At 42.2% G+C, this 19291-nt stretch overlaps 1 protein-coding gene and 3 pseudogenes across 4 annotated transcripts; all 4 read left to right on the forward strand.

Moving 5' to 3' along the window:
- Positions 1–1545: 1545 nt before the first annotated feature.
- On the forward strand, positions 1546–3310 carry LOC310787593 (microfibril-associated glycoprotein 4 pseudogene; annotated as a pseudogene). Its single transcript has one exon. The product of its transcript is annotated as a microfibril-associated glycoprotein 4 pseudogene (transcript).
- Positions 3311–7437: 4127 nt separating this feature from the next.
- LOC310787596 (microfibril-associated glycoprotein 4-like) lies at positions 7438–9383 on the forward strand. Its single transcript, XM_083649060.1, has 2 exons — positions 7438–8050; positions 8782–9383. Exons 1-2 carry the CDS (start codon positions 7601–7603, stop codon positions 9064–9066), a joined length of 735 nt encoding a protein of 244 aa, XP_083505186.1. The 5' UTR covers positions 7438–7600; the 3' UTR covers positions 9067–9383.
- Positions 9384–13500: 4117 nt separating this feature from the next.
- LOC310787594 (microfibril-associated glycoprotein 4 pseudogene) lies at positions 13501–15372 on the forward strand (annotated as a pseudogene). The gene has a single exon. The product of its transcript is annotated as a microfibril-associated glycoprotein 4 pseudogene (transcript).
- Positions 15373–17523: 2151 nt separating this feature from the next.
- On the forward strand, positions 17524–18650 carry LOC310787595 (microfibril-associated glycoprotein 4 pseudogene; annotated as a pseudogene). The gene has a single exon. The product of its transcript is annotated as a microfibril-associated glycoprotein 4 pseudogene (transcript).
- The last annotated feature ends 641 nt before the right edge of the window (positions 18651–19291 follow it).

The raw sequence follows: 19291 nt of genomic DNA on the forward strand, positions 1-19291 counted from the left end.
TGGTCCATTACTGCCACCTAGTGGACATTAGGTATAGTATCTATCTTTCCTTTAGTTTCGGTTTCATTTCAGTTGAATCAAGAGCAGTCCACCATGTGCTTATGAAAACGTGTTCTCCTTTCACTTTAAGCCTTGGAGTTGATATGTCTTTTTACAGAAACGACCATCAGTAAAGCCACACGTTTTTGAACAAGACAGTTTTATTGGAGTTTTTGTTCGCTATCTGTCAAGCCTTGCACAGACACGCAATCGTAAGGACAGAATATACATGATTACATATCACTCTACATACAAACTATTTGATTGTCCCAACATGTGTGTTCAAGCAGCATGCCATACAGCATGCCATACTGTAGCAGAGTGCACATGGGGGAGTCGAGCAGCAATGTAACAAAATATGAGATTGTTGTATTGAGTTGGACTGAAATGCAGCAGGAAGGTTGTCTGCATTGTGAAGCTTGGACAGTTACTAAAGTAAAGACTTGATTTTAAATTGTGTCTGAGACCAGTTGTTAATTGTGCTCAAGTGGCGAGATCAACCAAGCCCACCTCATTGAGGAGAACAATTATGTGAAATCTTACAGCCTTCATTAAGAGTTCATGTGAACTGTTGGAAAATATTTCAATGTCAATTCTGAATAGAAGAATGATGGTGGGTCAAAGTCAAAACATACCAGCTAATTCTTCAGTCAACTATTTCCTGGTTGAGACCAGGAGGTTTTCTCTGCATACCTGTCATGCTGAAGTTCACTTCCTGGAGCACTGTCTCATAGCTTACGGTACAGTACAAATCTATTTCCCAGCAATCAACAATTTCCTGGTTAACTGGTTTTTTGGATGTTTAAGTACGCAAGGCAGGTTATGGGAAAGTGGTAGAACAAAATGGAAAGTTGCTCTTGGTACAGTAACAGCATTAGCTAAAGTAAAATGCAAGAGATGAATCAGCTACTGTATTCCTGCTTCTCTTGGCTTCTTGTGTTTGTTACAAGACATAATGGCCATTTCATATACTGCTACTAATGCTGTTGCAATATATAAATGAATAAATGAATACATAAATAAATAAAACATATATATATACATAAATATATATACATATACACACACACATATATATATACATATATATAAATACACACACACACACACACACACACACACACACACACACACACACACACACATATATACAAATGTAATATATATATATATATATATATATATATATAAATGCATTAAACATACAGCCACATGCGCACGCGCACACACACACACACACAAACACACACACACACACACGCACGCGCACACACGCGCGCACACACACGCACGCGCACACACGCGCGCACACACACACAAACACACACACACACACACTCACACACATGATGAAATGAATGTGAGTTCATGTGACTGGATGGTTTACGGGAAAGAGGTAGAACAAAATGAAAAGTTGCTCTTGGCACAGTAACAGCATTAGCTAAAGTACACAAACTATTTAACGTATGAATGCCATCACCATTTGTGACTATAAATTGACATACTTCAGCTCAGAGAGCACTGGAGCTGCAACACTGCATCCACTTGACACTTTCATTAGCGCCTTGATCTGAAGAAGAAGATGCAACTTAAAGTTTTCAAAGTGACAGTTTTTGCTGTCACAGTTCTGCTGTTGGCTACAACAGTCCACTCTTCTGCTCGCTGTGATATCTCCCTGATTGTGGACTGTGATGAAATCTACAACAATGTCTCCAAGGAGAGTGGTGTGTACACCATCTACCCAACTCTTACACCTGTTCAGGTCTACTGTGACATGGACACTGATGGAGGGAAGTGGACGGTCATCCAGAGAAGAATGGACGGCACATTGAATTTCTACAGACCCTGGGAGCAGTACAAAGTGGGCTTTGGAGACGCATCAGGAGAGTACTGGCTGGGACTGGAGAACATGCATGTCCTCACCAAGAAGGGACCGTATGAGCTGAGAGTGGACATGGAGGACTTTGAGGGAAACAAAGTGTTTGCCCAGTACTCCTCATTCTCTGTTGGCTCTGAGGCTGATGGCTACAAGCTACAGGTGTCTGGCTTCAGGAATGGAGGAGCAGGAGACTCAATGAAGAAACACAATGGGCAGAAATTCAGCACCTTTGACAAAGATCAGGACAAAGCGCCGAAAAGTAACTGTGCAATTTCTTATTACGGAGCCTTTTGGTATAATAACTGCCACTCTGCTAACATCAATGGAGTATATCTCTGGGGGCAGACATCGCATTATGCAACAGGTGTCATCTGGTACACCTGGAAGGGCTACCATTACTCTCTGAAAGCTGTGGCAATGAAGATCAGGTCAGCTTCTTAAGCATACATGTATTCAGGCCAGGGGCCCTTTGAATATCACAGCCTTCTGAAGTCAAAATTACAACATGGTGTCCTCTACACTTAATATGTTGCCTATCCATGTTAGTGGCATAATAGGGAATAGCTACAGTACTCTTCATAAATGTGATCATATGAAAACATTCTTTCAGGAAATATTCACATGTCTAATAACCAATCAGTATATGAATTTTATCTGACATGATTATAATGGTGACTTAACAGGGATGTATGTTTTTCTACACTGCAAAACTTGTATCTTATCCTTTTCACTGTCAATAAAAATATGCATGCAAAGGAAACCACCTTTTCCCCTCATTCATTCATTCATTTATTCATTCATTTTGCACATGCTTTTTGCTATTGAGGGTCACAGGGTGAGGAGCTGGAGACTGGAAGGCAGGGGAATATCCTGGAAAGTTCATGGAACTAACACATTCTCACATTAAGCCCCATGGGTCATTTAGAGCCTGTAAAAATAAAATAAGGTCCACACACTGGAATTAGGATGCTCCCGGTGACTTTATTAACGTTTCGTTCAAAAAGAACTTCATCCTTCTGATGATAACCTTCCTGATGATGACCTTATTTTATTTTTATAGTTCTGTTGAGGCCAACGAGTTTTCTTGCTCTTGGTGGATTCACATTGTCCGGCACCTGCATAAGTAGATGTGCACACTCTACTTTTCTCTTCATTTATGGCCTGTCCCATTAGCCACACATAACCGCTAGCTTGTAGAGTTAAAGACTTGAAACGTTCCGTTCTGGAAGAGTTTTTTGACCAGCCGTCAGACTCATTGGGATTTTGACCTATAGCCATAGCTGGCCACACAGCAGAGAACTTCTTCAGTCTCCGATATCAGAAAACAAAAGGTTGCTGTAATGATCCTTAACAGTAAATGTAATTGTTAAATGATCATTTTTTGTATAGCCTACTTAAATTATGGCAACACCCTACTGGCATGCTGACTATACTATTGGTTTGCATAATGTATTGTTGGATTTCTAATAAAGCTGGTTAATCTTTATGGAGTGGTGATCCACTTTGTCATGATTGTGAGCTGGTCATGCAGTAGTAACACACTGTAAGTACACACTCCTGGTACAGAGAAACATTCCATGCAAGTTACAGTGCAGGATACAAACACAGATAATACATGATTACATATCACTCTACATACAAACTATTTGATTGTCCCAACATGTGTGTTCAAGCAGCATGCCATACTGTAGCAGAGTGCAGCCACACATGGGAGAGTCGAGCAGCAATGTAACAAAATATGAGATAGTTGTATTGAGTAGGACTGAAATGCAGCAGGAAGGTTGTCTGCATTGTGAAGCTTGGACAGTTACTAAAGTAAAGACTTGATTTTAAATTGTGTCTGAGACCAGTTGTTAATTGTGCTCAAGTGGCGAGATCAACCAAGCCCACCTCATTGAGGAGAAAAATTACGTGAAATCTTACAGCCTTCATTAAGAGTTCATGTGAACTGTCGGAAAATATTTCAATGTCAATTCTGAATAGAAGAATGATGGTGGGTCAAAGTCAAAACATACCAGCTAATTCTTCAGTCAACTATTTCCTGGTTGAGACCAGGAGGTTTTCTCTGCATACCTGTCATGCTGAAGTTCACTTCCTGGCAGTGTTGCCAGATGGCAAATGTTGAATTATCGTACCAGAGGGTCAAAATTATCGTTTTTGGAGTGAAATTATCGTACGCCCCCTCCCCAGCGCGGCGCGCCTTTGGCGCGCCAAAGTCGGGGGGACTGCGGCTGATCACAGGCTACTTTTTGGACTTGGCATGATCTTTCAACACTGTGATCTCAGCCTGCGTTGCAACAACAACAAAACACCCTGCACGTATTGGCTGCAAATATAAATAAACAGATAGAGTGATAGACATAGGATTCGTCTAAGTGTCACAAAATGATGAAATTATCGTACATTTGGGGGGTTTTGGGATTATTGATCGTACATCGTACAGAGGTCGAAATTATCGTACAAATACGATAATTATCGTACGTCTGGCAACGCTGCTTCCTGGAGCTTAAGGTCTTAAGGTCATACAGTACAAATCTATTTCCCAGCAATCAACAATTTCCTGGTTAACTGGTTTTTTGGATGTTTAAGTACACAAGGCAGGTTGTGTACTTAAACAACACTGCATCCACTTGAAGCTTTCATTAGTGCCTTGATCTGAAGAAGAAGATGCAACTTAAAGTTTTCAAAATGACAGTTTTTGCTGTCACAGTTCTGCTGTTGGCTACAACAGTCCACTCTTCTGCTCGCTGTGATACTCCCTGATTGTGGACTGTGATGAAATCTACAACAAGTACGTCTCCGAGGCAAGTGGTGTGTACACCATCTACCCAACTCTTACACCTGTTCAGGTCTACTGTGACATGGACACTGATGGAGGGAAGTGGACGGTCATCCAGAGAAGAATGGACGGCACATTGAATTTCTACTTTCCAACTTTCCAATGTAAGCTGCATCATACTAATGTACTAATTTAGTAATTTAAAATTATGTTATAAGTTCTTATAGCCTACTTAAATTATGGCAACACCCTACTGCAGGGGTGTCCAAACTTTTTTGGCGGTCAGATTAGGTAATGTGAAAATACTCTGCTTCTTGCATCATATGGGTTATATAAAAAAACATACCATACAATAGGACGAATCAGCGTGATGTCACTTGCCACCCAGAAATGCGGAACCCGGCGGCAGTAGTATGAGTTGTGCCAAACAAACGTTAATATCTCAAAAACTATACATCACATCGCTTATATTTTTACATTCTGAGTGAGAGCAGAAGTAGCTCAAGAGTTTGATGTATAACATGTCGTGTTAAAGTTGTGTGAACTGTCACAGTTTTTAAAATGTAAACAGAGTCAAGCCGGCTAGAGCAGACACTCACGCCTCGCGCCACTTATAGGGCTCCATAGGGTTCCATTGCAGTTGCCACCCAGTGACGCGGTTTGTTTACCAAAATGCTGCTCGGCTGATCCCTCGTATTGTACTTTTTTTCATTTAGTGTATGAAAGCATTACTTCCACCTGCGTAGATCCTACTTGGTGCTTGTCTACAAGCTGTATGATAGCGCTGTCATCGTTACGTGAAAGGAAAAACAATGCAAAGCGAACTTGCTTGATTAGCGAGCAAGTGGACAATGATTGTTTGTTTGTTTGTTTGTTTCAAGAATTTTGTCCTATGTCGTTTTATGTGCGATCGGGGGGAAACTTTCAGGAAGTGTAAATAGCATCCGTGCGGGTGACCTGACGCAGCTGGATTTTTTAATTAGGTAATTGCCCTAATTACCTAATGATGATGTGATGTCATCAGTGATGATGTTATCAGTGATGTCATCCTTCCTGGCTGAGGCTATTCACCTTATGTAGCCACGCCCATTTGACCCGGTTGTGTGGTCGTGTCACGACTTCCGGCTAAAAAAAAGAAAAAGGCTGGCTGCGCCAATATCATCTAACTCTGAATTAACTAATAATTTAGCCAATTGTATGCAACATATGAAATAAAAGCAAACGGCAATGTCTAAGAATGCAATGCCATGTAACTGGCTTGTTAATTCTCGCATTCGGAATTACGTTAACGTCTGCGGGTGTTATAGACGTAAAAGGCGCGTGCTGCGCTCGGAGGAGAGAAAACCATCGGAAGCTTTCTTTGTTGGAGTCCAGGTATGTTTTACAAGAAAGTGCTCGTCATTGTCGACGATAACGTTATCTGACCTGGCTAACAGTGGATACTCCGCTTGCTTGCTGTGTACCGAGCTCAAAGTAGTAGGCTACGTTCTTTGTTTTACCCCCTGCACTGTCCGCTACAAAAACAACTCTCTTCTTCTGACGTTCTTTTGTATTTCGCGCCGTGACCGCCGGAAGTGTTAACACAACCCTGAAGAATTTGGCCCACCCCTGCGTATGAACATAGTGAATAAGGAGTTCAGTGATGATGTCATCAGAGATGATGTCATCAGTGATGTCATAGAGCAGGCGAGGCCCGTAGCGACCGAGCTGCGTATGCGCAGTGGGCGAGCTTCATATGCGAGCTGCAGGGCGAGCTTAGGAATCGAGCGTGCAAGATGCCTAGTATAGTATATTTTGAGAGACAAGCCGGGGGCCGCTTAAAATCGCACTGACACCGCAAGCCGCCCGCTCCAGGTCGTCATTGAAGCTCTTTTTGGGGGAATGAGCGTTCTTGACAAACATCTTGACAACAGTCGACACATTAATATTCAGATCCACTGCACCACACTCTGACCCATCTGACACCAGTCCCTCCGTTTTCAACCCCGTCTCAAACGGGGAAGCTGCCGCACCTCGACCCCATTCACGTTCTCGCACCCAAACACTCACTTACGATAAATTATCTTTTCCTTCAAACCATGGTGTGGTCTGTGTTAGTGAATACGCTTTTTCGACAAAGGCAAGAAACGTTGCATTGACGAGGAAGAAGCTGACTCGTCGCCCTCCCCCTCAACAAGTGCGGCTTGTAGTGCACCCGTTCCCGTACCTGTATTGGTGGTGGACAGTGGAGAGACAGACGATGATCAAGATGATGCAGCCGAAACAATGACGTTAATAACAGCGGGGCACGCAGCCAAAAACACACCGGTGGTTTGTGCAGCAGCAGACCCAGAGGACACTAACGCTACAGATCTCTCTGCAGTAGACGAACCTGCATGCCAACCAAACTTGCGTTCTTTCCCGACTAGAACACTCTTTGGAAAAAGTAGGTGAGACTTTTTTGAGATACCAAAGTGGTTTTACATGTTGTCAAACAATACAATTTAATTGACTGCTTCTACCTGCTAATAATGAGTGCGAAAAGGAGCAAACATTGATGGTTATGGTTACATGTTCCTATCTTAATATTCCTCTAAATCTGGCTTGAAAAGGAACAAATTTGCCCAGATTTGGCCTGGCGGCCGCCACAGGATTTTCATCCCCTGGCACACCCTGTCTTTCTGTGGCACACCCAATGTGCCAAGTCTGCGCCAGTGCTTCAAGTTACTGCATTACATTCTCCAGCATTGGCACAGCGCTAAAAGGAAGTGTATATGATATATGATAGGTCTGGCTATGTGAGGCTTCTGCGTTGCCATCACCATTTGTGACTATAAATTGACATTCTTCAGCTCAGAGAGCACTGGAGCTGCAACACTGCATCCACTTGACACTTTCATTAGTGCCTTGATCTGAAGAAGAAGATGCAACTTAAAGTTTTCAAAGTGACAGTTTTTGCTGTCACGGTTCTGCTGTTGGCTACAACAGTCCACTCTTCTGCTCGCTGTGATAACTCCCTGATTGTGGACTGTGATGAAATCTACAACAATGTCTCCGAGGCGAGTGGTGTGTACACCATCTACCCAACTCTTACACCTGTTCAGGTCTACTGTGACATGGACACTGATGGAGGGAAGTGGATGGTCATCCAGAGAAGAATGGACGGCACATTGAATTTCTACAGACCCTGGGAGCAGTACAAAGTGGGCTTTGGAGACACATCAGGAGAGTACTGGCTGGGACTGGAGAACATGCATCTTCTCACCAAGAAGGGACTGTATGAGCTGAGAGTGGACATGGAGGACTTTGAGGGAAACAAAGTGTTTGCCCAGTACTCCTCATTCTCTGTTGGCTCTGAGGCTGATGGCTACAAGCAGGGGCGTCATGCAAGCCAAAAATCTGAGGGGGCGAAATCTGGCGGGGCCCGTAGGCGCACAAAGTGCGGCGCCAAAAAAAATTGGGGGGTTGGAAGCCAGATTTAGAGGAATATCTCATTTTAAATTAACAGAGTGAGCAGGTGTAACCATAAGGCTATTTTCCAAACTGCTCTCAGCCTCCTGGAAAGATCCATAATCACCAGACTAAGTACATTGCCACTGCCCAGGCTCAATGGACTTGACAAAAAAGGGAGACCACACGTTTCAAAGCAATGTAACACAATGTTTATTATTTTGGCTGGTATTGCCTTTTCAGAAGGTAGACATCTTTTCTCTTCCATTAGTCTCATCTAGTGTCCTCTAGAGCAGGGCTTCCCAACCATTTTTGTGCCAAGGACTGGTAGATACATGGGAAAAAAAGTCGCGGACCGGTTGTCAATTTGAATGGTTTTAGTTCTATATATTTACTCACCAGGTGGTGACAAAGGGTAAATAACAGCCTTTTGTGTTGTACTGTATGTAGCCTATACAGTATTTATGTTTTTGTTTTAACTACAAACATAAATAAACGTCAACTTGAAACTATGTTTCAACTACCACACACAGCCTATAATATTATAGCCTATGTTTATTAAAAAAAAAAAAAAAAAAAAAAAAAAATTACCTCTCAAAAATCTGAGGGGGCAATTGCCCTCAGTTACAATGGGCATGACGCCACTGGCTACAAGCTACAGGTGTCTCACTTCAGGAATGGAGGAGCAGGAGACTCAATGGTGCCCCACAATGGGCAGAAATTCAGCACCTTTGACAAAGATCAGGACAAATCGAGCAGTAACTGTGCAATTTCTTATTACGGAGCCTTTTGGTATAATAACTGCCACACTGCTAACATCAATGGAGTATATCTCTGGGGGAAGACATCACATTTTGCAACAGGTGTCATCTGGAACCACTGGAAGGGCTATCGTTACTCTCTGAAAGCTGTGGCAATGAAGATCAGGCCAGCTTCTTAAGCATTTTTGGATTCAGGGGCATTTTTGAATATCACAGCCTTCTGAAGTCAAAATTACAACATGGTGTCCTCTACACTTATTATGTTGCCTATCCATGTTAGTGGCATAATAGGGAATAGCTACAGTAGCCTACTCTTCATAAATGTGATCATATGAAAACATTCTTTCAGGAAATATTCACAATGTCTAATAACCAGTATAATCAGTATATACATTTTATCTGACATGATTATAATGGTGACTTAACAGGGATGTATGTTTTTCTACACTGCAAAACTTGTATCTTATCATTTATACTATCAATAAAAATATGCATGCAAAGAAACCTACTTGTTTTTTCACCCTTCATTCACATCATATTCATTCATCCATTAATTCTGCATAACTGCTCTTTGCTATTCAGAGTCACAGGGTGAGCAATCTGGGAACCCAGAGTCTATTTCGACATGGAATAGACTCTGGGTTCCCAGATTGCAGGGTGAGGGGCTGGAGATTGGAAGGCTATGAAATATCCTGGACAGTCACCAGTCACAGGATTAACACATAAATCTATGAGTAATTTAGTGCCTGTCCCATTACCCACCACCATTGAGTGTAGAGCATTGACTGTATATAACAGGGGCACTCAATTAAAATTCAAAGAGGTCCAGATAGAAAATATTTCCTCAAGCGAAGGTCCGGAACATTGAGCTTGCGTTATGATTCAGTGCCATTGAACTTAGGCAACTTCAATGATTGCAGAGTAGCCTAATGGTACAATGTCTGTATGTAGTCAATGACTGACTGTTAATCAAAATAAAAATCAACAATGTTTATTTACAGTTTTCATATTTAACTGGATTAATTATAAATAACTAGCCTACACTAATAATAAATACGTTATTTTCTCATTTCAAGTAAAATAATGGCTGCATTTAGAAATAACACAACAGAGTGCTTTGGAAAAATGTGTGCTTTTCATTTTAGAAAAATAAGTTCCCCCTTTTCTTAACTCAATTTCACATTTTATCAGTCAGGCTCTCAGCCAACAAACCTCCTTTTCTCTTGATAGAAGTGAGCTCCCACTCTGTCTGTTTGTCTGTCTTTCTATCTATCGGTCGCTCGCAATGCAAACTTCGCATGCCGTTGGGCAGTGAATGTGTGTGCGCCCTGGATTTGAGTGTGTTGTGTGTGTGTTTGCTCATGTGTGGCGCTTCCATAGACAGCTGGTCAGGATCGCATCACACTTCACGAGACAGACTGGTTTTGAACTGCTCGTGAGACCAATGAATGAACATGAGTCTGCCTGCTCTGGATTCAAACTAAAGCTTTGTTTTCGCGGTCTACCCGTTTCTTTTGAGCACGCGATGTGAAGTTACTTTTCTCGCATTTCAGTCTCGCCTTTCCTCCGTCCGTGTGCCAACTCTCCCGCAGCAGCAGCAGGCAGAATCGATTCGCTTGTTGATTGGCTGAGTAGCATCACGTGTGATGATTTACAACGCATGCATTGGTCTGTGAGCTTCCTGACAGATAATCCAATACCGTAAAGGCTAGAAAAGCATGTGCAGGTTAAAATAGAAACGCTCCGTGAAAATGTAACTATTCAGTGATTTGTAGGTTATAGGGCTTGGTCCGGATTGGACGGCGTCTGGGTCCGGATGCGGACCGGAGTCCGGACTTTGAGGATCGCTGGTATATAAATACACTACGGAAAGATGGAACCAGCTACTGTATGTAAAAACATCAGAGGGGGGCGGGAACCTGATACTGCAGTTCCATCCACCGGTCACTAGTGCTCAGACTCTGGTCATAAAATGACAAGATGGCAGCGCTCTGATTGGGGTATTTTGGCTTCACTTCTGCAATAAGGAGGTGGAGACAGATTGTCCATATATACACAGTCAATGTTACCCACACATAACAGATAGCTTGTAGAGTTAGAGTTGAAAAGTTCAGTTCCAGAAGAGTTTCCAACCAGACTCATTGGGATTTGTAACTTTAGTGATAGCTGCCATAGTACACAACAGAGAACTCCTTCAGGCTCCGAGATCAGAAAACGAGAGTAAAGCTTGGTGTAACGATCCTCAGTTACTGTACAAGAATCTGTGACAGATCTCCCTGCATTCTCTCTGTAAATTATTCATATGTGACTGATCCATAAACGTGTATAGCGTTGGATCTTTCCGTATACAGCTCCTTTTTGTCCAGTGTCTGATGGATAAAGAGGAAGAAACACAGAAGCATCCACATCACTAACATGGACGCAACCTGCAGTCTAACACATCCATACCCACATTGTACTCACTTTAGTTTTTATTGCACACATTAATCATTTAGTAAACAGATCTTCACAGTAACAATGCAATAGATTCAAGATTCAAGATTCAAGATTTTTATTGTCACTCCATGGTACAAGTATCACGTGTGAAATTCTTGTGCTGTGGACTCCGTTTACAACATAGTACAAATATAACAGGGCATATGAGTGCAAAAAACAACAAGAGACACAACAAGCAATAAGGCAGTATAGTGATAAGACAAGTCAGAGACAGTGGCATATTCACTGCACATAGGTGCACATGTCATGAGCATACTTTAGACGTGCTTAAACATTTTAAATTCGGCGTATTTGACATACAGGTGCAAATAGCATATTCCTTATTAAATATACAATTAAACTCGGCGTTCTAAATTCGGCGTATTTGACATACAGGTGCAGATAGCATATTCCTTATTAAACATACAGTTAAACATTAGACATACAGTACGTAATGGTAGCAGCTACAGTACGGTACAGTACGGCTACTACACTATTTGTGTATGTTAAGGAGTCTCGTGGCCTGCGGGAAGAAACTGTTCCTCAAGCGATTTGTGCGTGCTTTCGGAACCCTGTATCTTCTCCCTGAAGGTAACAGGGAGAACAGGCTGTTGTGGGGATGGTTTGTGTCTTTGATGATCTTCAGGGACCTCCTGAGGCACCGCTGTTTATACAGTTCTACAGATCTGGCAACTCACATCCTGTTACGTGCTGGGCCGCGCGTCTCACTCTCCGTAGCGCCCTGCGGTCCATGGTGGTACAGTTCCCGTACCAGGTGGTGAAGCAGCCAGTCAGCAGGCTTTCAATGGTGCCTCTGTAGAAGTCCGTAAGGATTTCTGGCCTTAGCCCAAATTTCTTCAGGCGCCTGAGTCCGTGTATTCGCTGTTGGGCCTTTTTGATAACAGTGGCGGTGTGGCCGGCCCAAGTCAGGTCCTGGTGGATGTTGACTCCCAGGTACTTGAAGCTGTCCACCCTTTCCACCACTGTGCCGTTGATGGTGATTGGGGGGTGTGTGCTCCCCCCCTCCTGTAGTCTACAATGATCTCCTTGGTCTTGGAGAGCAGAAAACAGAAAACAGAAGCCAATCACTGCGCGCGGTGCAGCCTGTTAAGTCTTCAAAGTATTTATAGGTATTTACATTCAGAATATGAAAATCAAAGTTCAACGCTGAGGCTATATCCCTGTTGTGAGGAGAGGCATTTTAACGCCATCATCACCTCCAAGCATTTCTCAGACTTGAGTCCAGCCACTCAGGCTTTACACTGTTAGTAGCTCTATGACTCCTGTCCAGATTGGCAACCCAAAAAACATTCAAGTACTTCCGTCATTGCACAGACACTGCAAGAAGCAATCTGAACACAAGAGGACCACCTGTGAAAAGAAAAAAAAAGAGAGACTGATAAATGATGAATAAGACTTAAAACAGTTCATTGCAGTATATTGATACAGCTAACCCTTGATATTTAAGTTAGTTTATATGGTATATGTTGCTTCAGTTTTTGGCTCTTGTTATTTAAGTTAATTTGATAATGCTTAATCTTCCTAACCATTAGGGGCCGGATATGTAAGAGCCACATTGATAATTATAGGTTAAATGATATAAAACTGTGGTTACAATATGTGAAAGGAAAATGCATGCATGTGAACTGTTGAAACCTATTGATTGGTGGACGCTCCCTTTACTGTAATTCTTAAGTGATGTCATGTGGGAGGAGTTGAGTGAGGGAGCTGCAAGTATGAGAGCATACAGTTTTTCTACCGTGTGACTTTGTAAACCTTTTTTCTTAAGTAAACATCTTTAAAACTGGATTGCATCTTGTCATTCGCGTTGGACTTTAGTTGTTGTGCCTGCAGCTCACTGGTGGTGTATCTTTTTACTTTTTTGGTGACTCAGGAATGCCACTACACCAGTCATGCTGAAGTTCACTTCCTGGAGCACTATCTTAAGGTCACTAGCTTAAGGTCATACAGTACAAATCTATTTGCCAACAATCAACAATTTCCTGGTTAACTGGTTTTTTGGCAGGTTATGGGAAAGTGGTAGAACAAAATGAAAAGTTGCTCTTGGCACAGTAACAGCATTAGCAACAGTACACAAACTATTTAACCTATGAATGCCATCACCATTTGTGACTATAAATTGACATACTTCAGCTCAGAGAGCACTGGAGCTGCAACACTGCATCCACTTGACACTTTCATTAGCGCCTTGATCTGAAGAAGAAGATGCAACTTAAAGTTTTCAAAATGACAGTTTTTGCTGTCACAGTTCTGCTGTTGGCTACAACAGTCCACTCTTCTCCTCGCTGTGATATCTCCCTGGTTGTGGACTGCGATGAAATCTACAACAATGTCTCCGATGCGAGTGGTGTGTACACCATCTACCCAACTCATAAACCTGTTCAGGTCTACTGTGACATGGACACTGATGGAGGGAAGTGGACGGTCATCCAGAGAAGAATGGACGGCACATTGAATTTCTACAGACCCTGGGAGCAGTACAAAGTCGGCTTTGGAGACGCATCAGGAGAGTACTGGCTGGGACTGGAGAACATGCATGACCTCACCAAGAAGGGACCACATGAGCTGAGAGTGGACATGGAGGACTTTGAGGGAAACAAAGTGTTTGCCCAGTACTCCTCATTCTCTGTTGGCTCTGAGGCTGATGGCTTCCATCTACGGGTGTCTGGCTTCAGGAATGGAGGAGCAGGAGACTCAATGGTGCCCCACAATGGGCAGAAATTCAGCACCTTTGACAAAGATCAGGACAGATCGCCGAAAACTAACTGTGCAATGTCTCATTACGGAGCCTTTTGGTATAAAAGCTGCCAATATGCTAACATCAATGGAGTATATCTCTGGGGGCAGACACCACATAATACAGGTGTCATCTGGTACCACTGGAAGGGCTATCGTTACTCTCTGAAAGCTGTGGCAATGAAGATCAGGCCAGCTTCTTAAGCATACATATGGATTCAGGGGCATTTTTGAATATCACAGCCTTCTGAAGTCAAAATTACAACATGGTGTCCTCTACACTTAATATGTTGCCTATCCATGTTAGTGGCATAATAGGGAATAGCTACAGTACTCTTCGTAAATGTGATCATATGAAAACATTCTTTCAGGAAATATTCACATGTCTAATAACCAATCAGTATATGAATTTGATCTGACATGATTATAATGGTGACTTAACAGGGATGTATGTTTTTCTACACTGCAAAACTTGTATCTTATCCTTTTCACTGTCAATAAAAATATGCATGCAAAGGAAACCACCTTTTTCCCCTTCATTCATTCATTCATTCATTCATTCATTCATTTTGCACATGCTTTTTGCTATTGAGGGTCACAGGGTGAGGAGCTGGAGACTGGAAGGCAGGGGAATATCCTGGAAAGTTCATGGAACTAACACATTCTCACATTAAGCCCCATGGGTCATTTGGAGCATGTAAAAATAAAATAAGGTCCACACACTGGAATTAGGATGCTCCCGGTCACTTTATTAACTTTTCGTTCAAAAAGAACTTCATCCTTCTGATGATGAACTTCCTGATGATGACCTTATTTTATTTTTATAGTTCTGTTGAGGCCAACGAGTTTTCTTGCTCTTGGTGGATTCACATTGTCCGGCACCTGCATAAGTAGATGGGCACACTCTACTTTTCTCTTCATTTATGGCCTGTCCCATTAGCCACACATAACCGCTAGCTTGTAGAGTTAAAGACTTGAAACGTTCCGTTCTGGAAGAGTTTTTTGACCAGCCCTCAGACTCATTGGGATTTTGACCTATAGCCATAGCTGGCCACACAGCAGAGAACTTCTTCAGTCTCCGATATCAGAAAACAAAAGGTTGCTGTAATGATCCTTAACAGTAAATGTAATTGTTAAATGATCATTTTTTGTATAGCCTACTTAAATTATGGCAACACCCTACTGGCATGCTGACTATACTATTGGTTTGCATAATGTATTGTTGAATTTCTAATAAAGCTGGTTAATCTTTATGGCGTGGTGATCCACTTTGTCATGATTTTGAGCTGGTCATGCAGTAGTAACACACTGTAAGTACACACTCCTGGTACAGAGAAACATTCCATGCAAGTTACAGTGCAGGATACAAACAGACAGATAATACATGATTACATATCACTCTACATACAAACTATTTGATTGTCCCAACATGGGTGTTCAAGCAGCATGCCATACTGTAGCAGAGTGCAGCCACACATGGGAGAGTCGAGCAGCAATGTAACAAAATATGAGATAGTTGTATTGAGTAGGACTGAAATGCAGCACGAAAGTTGTCTGCATTGTGAAGCTTGGACAGTTACTAAAGTAAAGACTTGATTTTAAATTGTGTCTGAGACCAGTTGTTAATTGTGCTCAAGTGGCGAGATCAACCAAGCCCACCTCATTGAGGAGAAACATTTAGTGAAATCTTACAGCCTTCATTAAAGGCCGGGTTTACCGTGGGGAACATGAATATATATTAATTCTTAAAAAATCTTAAATTTTGAATCCGTTGAAATTTTTGAAATTGCTTGTTCACAGCCAGAGAAAAAAATAAATGAAAAAAAAAAAAAAAAAAAAAAAAAAAATTGGGCCAGGTGACGCGTTTCGCGTCGAAACGCGTCACCTGGCCCATTTTTTTTTTTTTTTTTTTTTTTTTTTTTTCATTTATTTTTTTCTCTGGCTGTGAACAAGCAATTTCAAAAATTTCAACGGATTCGAAATTTAAGATTTTTTAAGAATTAATATATATTCATGTTCCCCACGGTAAACCCGGCCTTTAACACATTGAATGCCAGCCATGTTTTCATTCCTGTAGGTAAGTTGTGCCAGGGGTGTTTTTGACGATTCTGGCTCATTTTAGAGACAGCCGAGGATTCTTTTCTGTTAAGAATTCATGAACACCAATCATCTAAAAATAACTAATAGAATGTGTGCTTTCTCTGTCTAAAAGAGTTAGTTTGCAGAGTTAGTAGTTATGTAGATATTAGCCGTTGAGTACAGCATGGTTTCAGCGTCTGGAAATTTATTCAGAGATAAATGGCTTTTTGTGAAACAGTCACTTTAACCATTCATTTTTGGCATCAGTAAGACCGTCAGACATTCTAAACAATAGTTTTGAACAGTAATTTCCTCCATAACAACAGGAAACACCCCTCTCATTCACCCCTCTCATTTAAACTCCTCCCTCCGTGTGTCTTCTCCTCCTTCCTCCTGGCTGTACAGCGGGCGTGTCAGAAGCGCTTTTGCTGCTGCCTGCCTGTGTGCCTGCCTGCCTGCTTGCCTGCGTGCAGACGCTCCTTGTGCGAGTCAAGATGGGCCGGGGAATGCGTGGGCGATGGGCAGATGTTGATTCTGGCCTTTCTGAGGTGTTTCAAAGTGTGTTTCACCTATGATCTATTTTGCAAATCGCTCTCCGCTCTCTGTGTGCTGCTGCCGGTGCGCGGCCGCTCTCAGGCAAGACAAGTCTGTTACTGTAAAATCGCCACGGCATTTCCTTGAACGGCTTGGTCCCGCGGCAGTTTTTTCTTTGATTTCGGTCGTCTGGGGGAGCACTGTCAACACTTAGTGGGTCGGTAAAATAGATTATACACATTATCTTGCTCCAATAGTGATCTCGAAGATGTAAAAGTTGTTGATTGATGTACCACCGTCAAAAAAAAAAAAATGTTTATGTAAGACGAGTAAACTCGGCTCTGGCACTTAAGCGTTGGATTATGTAAGACGAATTATTTCGGCTATGGCACTTAAGGTGTTAAGAGTTCATGTGAACTGTTGGAAAATATTTCAATGTCAATTCTGAATAGAAGAATGATGGTGGGTCAACCTCGAAACATCCCAGCTAATTCTTCAGTCAACTATTTCCTGGTTGAGACCAGGAAGTTTTCTCTGCATGCAGTCATGCTGAAGTTCACTTCCTGGAGCTTAAGGTCACTAGCTTAAGGTCATACAGTACAAATCTATTTGCCAACAATCAACAATTTCCTGGTTAACTGGTTTTTTGGATGTTTAAGTACACAAGGCAGGTTATGGGACAGTGGTAGAACAAAATGGAAAGTTGCTCTTGGTACAGTAACAGCATTAGCTAAAGTACACAATCTATTTAACCTATGAATTCCATCACCATTTGTGACTATAAATTGACATACTTCAGCTCAGAGAGCACTGGAGGTGCAACACTGCATCCACTTGACACTTTCATTAGCGCCTTGATCTGAAGAAGAAGATGCAACTTAAAGTTTTCAAAGTGACAGTTTTTGCTGTCACAGTTCTGCTGTTGGCTACAACAGTCCACTCTTCTGCTCGCTGTGATATCTCCCTGATTGCAGTCTGTGATGAAATCTGTGACTCAGAGGAGAGTGGTGTGTACACCATCGTCCCCTCTCTTACACCTGTTCAGGTCTACTGTGACATGGACACTGATGGAGGGAAGTGGACGGTCATCCAGAGAAGAATGGACGGCACATTGAATTTCTACAGACCCTGGGAGCAGTACAAAGTCGGCTTTGGAGACGCATCAGGAGAGTACTGGCTGGGACTGGAGAACATGCATGTCCTCACCAAGAAGGGACCGTATGAGCTGAGAGTGGACATGGAGGACTTTGAGGGAAACAAAGTGTTTGCCCAGTACTCCTCATTCTCTGTTGGCTCTGAGGCTGATGGCTACAAGCTACAGGTGTCTGGCTTCAGGGATGGAGGAGCAGGAGACTCAATGGCGCACCACAATGGGCAGAAATTCAGCACCTTTGACAAAGATCAGGACAAAGTGCCGAAAAGTAACTGTGCAATGTCTTATTACGGAGCCTTTTGGTATAATGCCTGCCACTCTGCTAACATCAACGGAGTATATCTCTGGGGGAAGACATCACATTATGCAACAGGTGTCATCTGGAACAACTGGAAGGGCTATCGTTACTCTCTGAAAGCTGTGGCAATGAAGATCAGGCCAGCTTCTTAAGCATTTTTGGATTCAGGGGCATTTTCGAATATCACAGCCTTCTGAAGTCAAAATTACAACTTGCTGTCCTCTACACTTAATATATTGCCTATCCATGTTAGTGGCATAATAGGGAATAGCTACAGTACTCTTCATAAATGTGATCATATGAAAACATTCTTTCAGGAAATATTCACAATGTCTAATAACCAATCAGTATATACATTTTATCTGACATGATTATAATGGATACTTAACAGGGATGTATGTTTTTCTACACTGCAAAACTTGTATCTTATCCTTTTCACTATGAATAAAAATATGCATGCAATGAAACCTACTTGTTTTTTCACCCTTCATTCACATCATATTCATTCATCCACTCATTCTGCATAACTGCTCTTTGCTATTCAGAGTCACAGGGTGAGCAATCTGGGAACCCAGAGTCTATTTCAACATAGAATAGACTCTGGGTTCCCAGATTGCAGGATGAGGGGCTGGAGATTGAAATGCTATGAAATATCCTGGACAGCTCACCAGTCACAGGATTAACACATACATCTATGAGTAATTTAGTGCCTGTCCCATTACCCACCATTGAGTGTAGAGCATTGACTGTATATAAATACACTACGGAAAGATGGAACCAGCTACGTAAAAACGTCAGAGGGGGGCGGGAACCTGACACTGCAGTTCCATCCACCGGTCACTAGTGCTCAGACTCTGGTCATAAAATGACAAGATGGCAGCGCTCTGATTGGGGTATTTTGGCTTCACTTCTGCAATAAGGAGGTGGAAACAGATTGTCCATATTACAGTCAATGCTACCCACACATAACAGGTAGGTTGTAGAGTTAGAGTTGAAACGTTCAGTTCCAGAAGAGTTTCCAACTAGACTCATTGGGATTTGTAACTTTAGTGATAGCTGCCATAGTACACAACAGAGAACTCCTTCAGTCTCCTTCAGATCAGAAAAC

Source organism: Poromitra crassiceps (assembly GCF_964638095.1).
Source record: "Poromitra crassiceps genome assembly, chromosome: 13".
Taxonomy (NCBI): Eukaryota; Metazoa; Chordata; class Actinopteri; order Beryciformes; family Melamphaidae; genus Poromitra; species Poromitra crassiceps.